Source organism: Mizuhopecten yessoensis, unplaced genomic scaffold (assembly GCF_002113885.1).
Source record: "Mizuhopecten yessoensis strain PY_sf001 unplaced genomic scaffold, ASM211388v2 scaffold3807, whole genome shotgun sequence".
NCBI lineage: Eukaryota > Metazoa > Mollusca > Bivalvia > Pectinida > Pectinidae > Mizuhopecten > Mizuhopecten yessoensis.
This window is the reverse complement of record NW_018405229.1, coordinates 84,146-85,398: the sequence shown is the minus strand read 5'-3', so window position 1 is coordinate 85,398 and position 1,253 is coordinate 84,146. Positions and strand designations below refer to the sequence as shown.

Genomic DNA, 1,253 nt, shown 5'->3' with positions numbered 1-1,253 from the left:
TTTAGAGACGGCGGTTGAAGTCATATTAGTAATACTCCATTTTTATAACACGTTCAAGTTTAACTACAACACTTGTAATCATAAACTTGTCTGGCACCTCTTAACTGTATGTATGGTAGACCATAACCTACATATATAAAACATCTTTTGCTGATCTTTGGCTGATTTGGCTTCCATTGAAACTATTGTAATCTGAAATAAACGAAACAAGCGTATAATCTTTTGATACAATAACGTATGTCATGAATAAAAATTGATGGGCTAAATTTCCAGCTAATACTAGATTTACCTATCAGTACTTGTAGGGAGTTAGCACCGGTCTTTATCTGTGACAGTGCCTATCACAGAGGACGTTTTCTATCCACCTGACAACGTCCTGCAAGAGATAAAACAGCCCAATGTCACAGAGGTTAGGTGACATGATCAGCGCTAGTTTTTTTAGGACTATCAGCTGTCTCGTGTGGTTTAAGTTCGATCGTGTCCAGGGCAGGTTTCTCCGTAATCTTCTTGGAACTAGACGTCAGGTCGCCCGTCCCTTCACCAAGCCATTTTCTACCTGGCCAGCGGTATTGATCACCACCAACCATGGTCGGAGCACTGATTGTAGCCATTCTAGTGACAGGGATACTGGCAGATCATGTAGGTACTGGCCTATTGTGTAATGATTATATATATTAATACATCGATAAAACACGATTTACGTTTAATACCCCTGACGTACTATATAGACAGTTGGTATATGTCATGTAGTCAGTTGACTTGTTCATCCCAACATATTCATTCATTTTAGAAAAAATGCTGATTTTTATATAAAATAACCGACGAATTATACAAGTATCTTAAAACTAGTCGTTTAGTTCATCTCTTTCACCTTGTTACACAGTTGTCGATATCAAACTCGTTCTGTATTATATATTGTGTGAACTAGCCTTGTTTATGGTTAATTGTATATATATGTATGTGCGGTTTACATGTCAACATATAACACCTATAATTAACTATATTTTCTTCGAATTTGTTAACGTCTTTGTTTCGGTGATGCTGATGTGTTTCCATATTAGCGGCTGAGATCGTTATTGTTTCGGTGAGGCTGATGTGTTTCTATATTAACGGCTGAGATCGTTATTGTTTCGGTGAGGCTGATGTGTTTCCACATTAACGGCTGAGATCGTTATTGTTTCAACGAGGCTGATGTGTTTCCATACTAACGGCTGAGATCGTTATTGTTTCGGTGAGGCTGATGTGTTTCCATA

General features: G+C 37.9%; 1 protein-coding gene across 1 annotated transcript in view; it reads left to right on the top strand.

Annotated features, from left to right (window-relative positions):
* Positions 1 to 426: 426 nt before the first annotated feature.
* The window catches only part of LOC110448047 (zinc metalloproteinase nas-10-like), a 29,620-nt gene continuing 28,793 nt past the window's right edge, over positions 427 to 1,253 (top strand). The window contains exon 1 of the mRNA XM_021494078.1: positions 427 to 639. Within this exon, the coding sequence (XP_021349753.1) occupies positions 586 to 639 (54 nt within the window). The 5' untranslated portion in view covers positions 427 to 585. The remainder of the gene's footprint in view (positions 640 to 1,253) is intronic.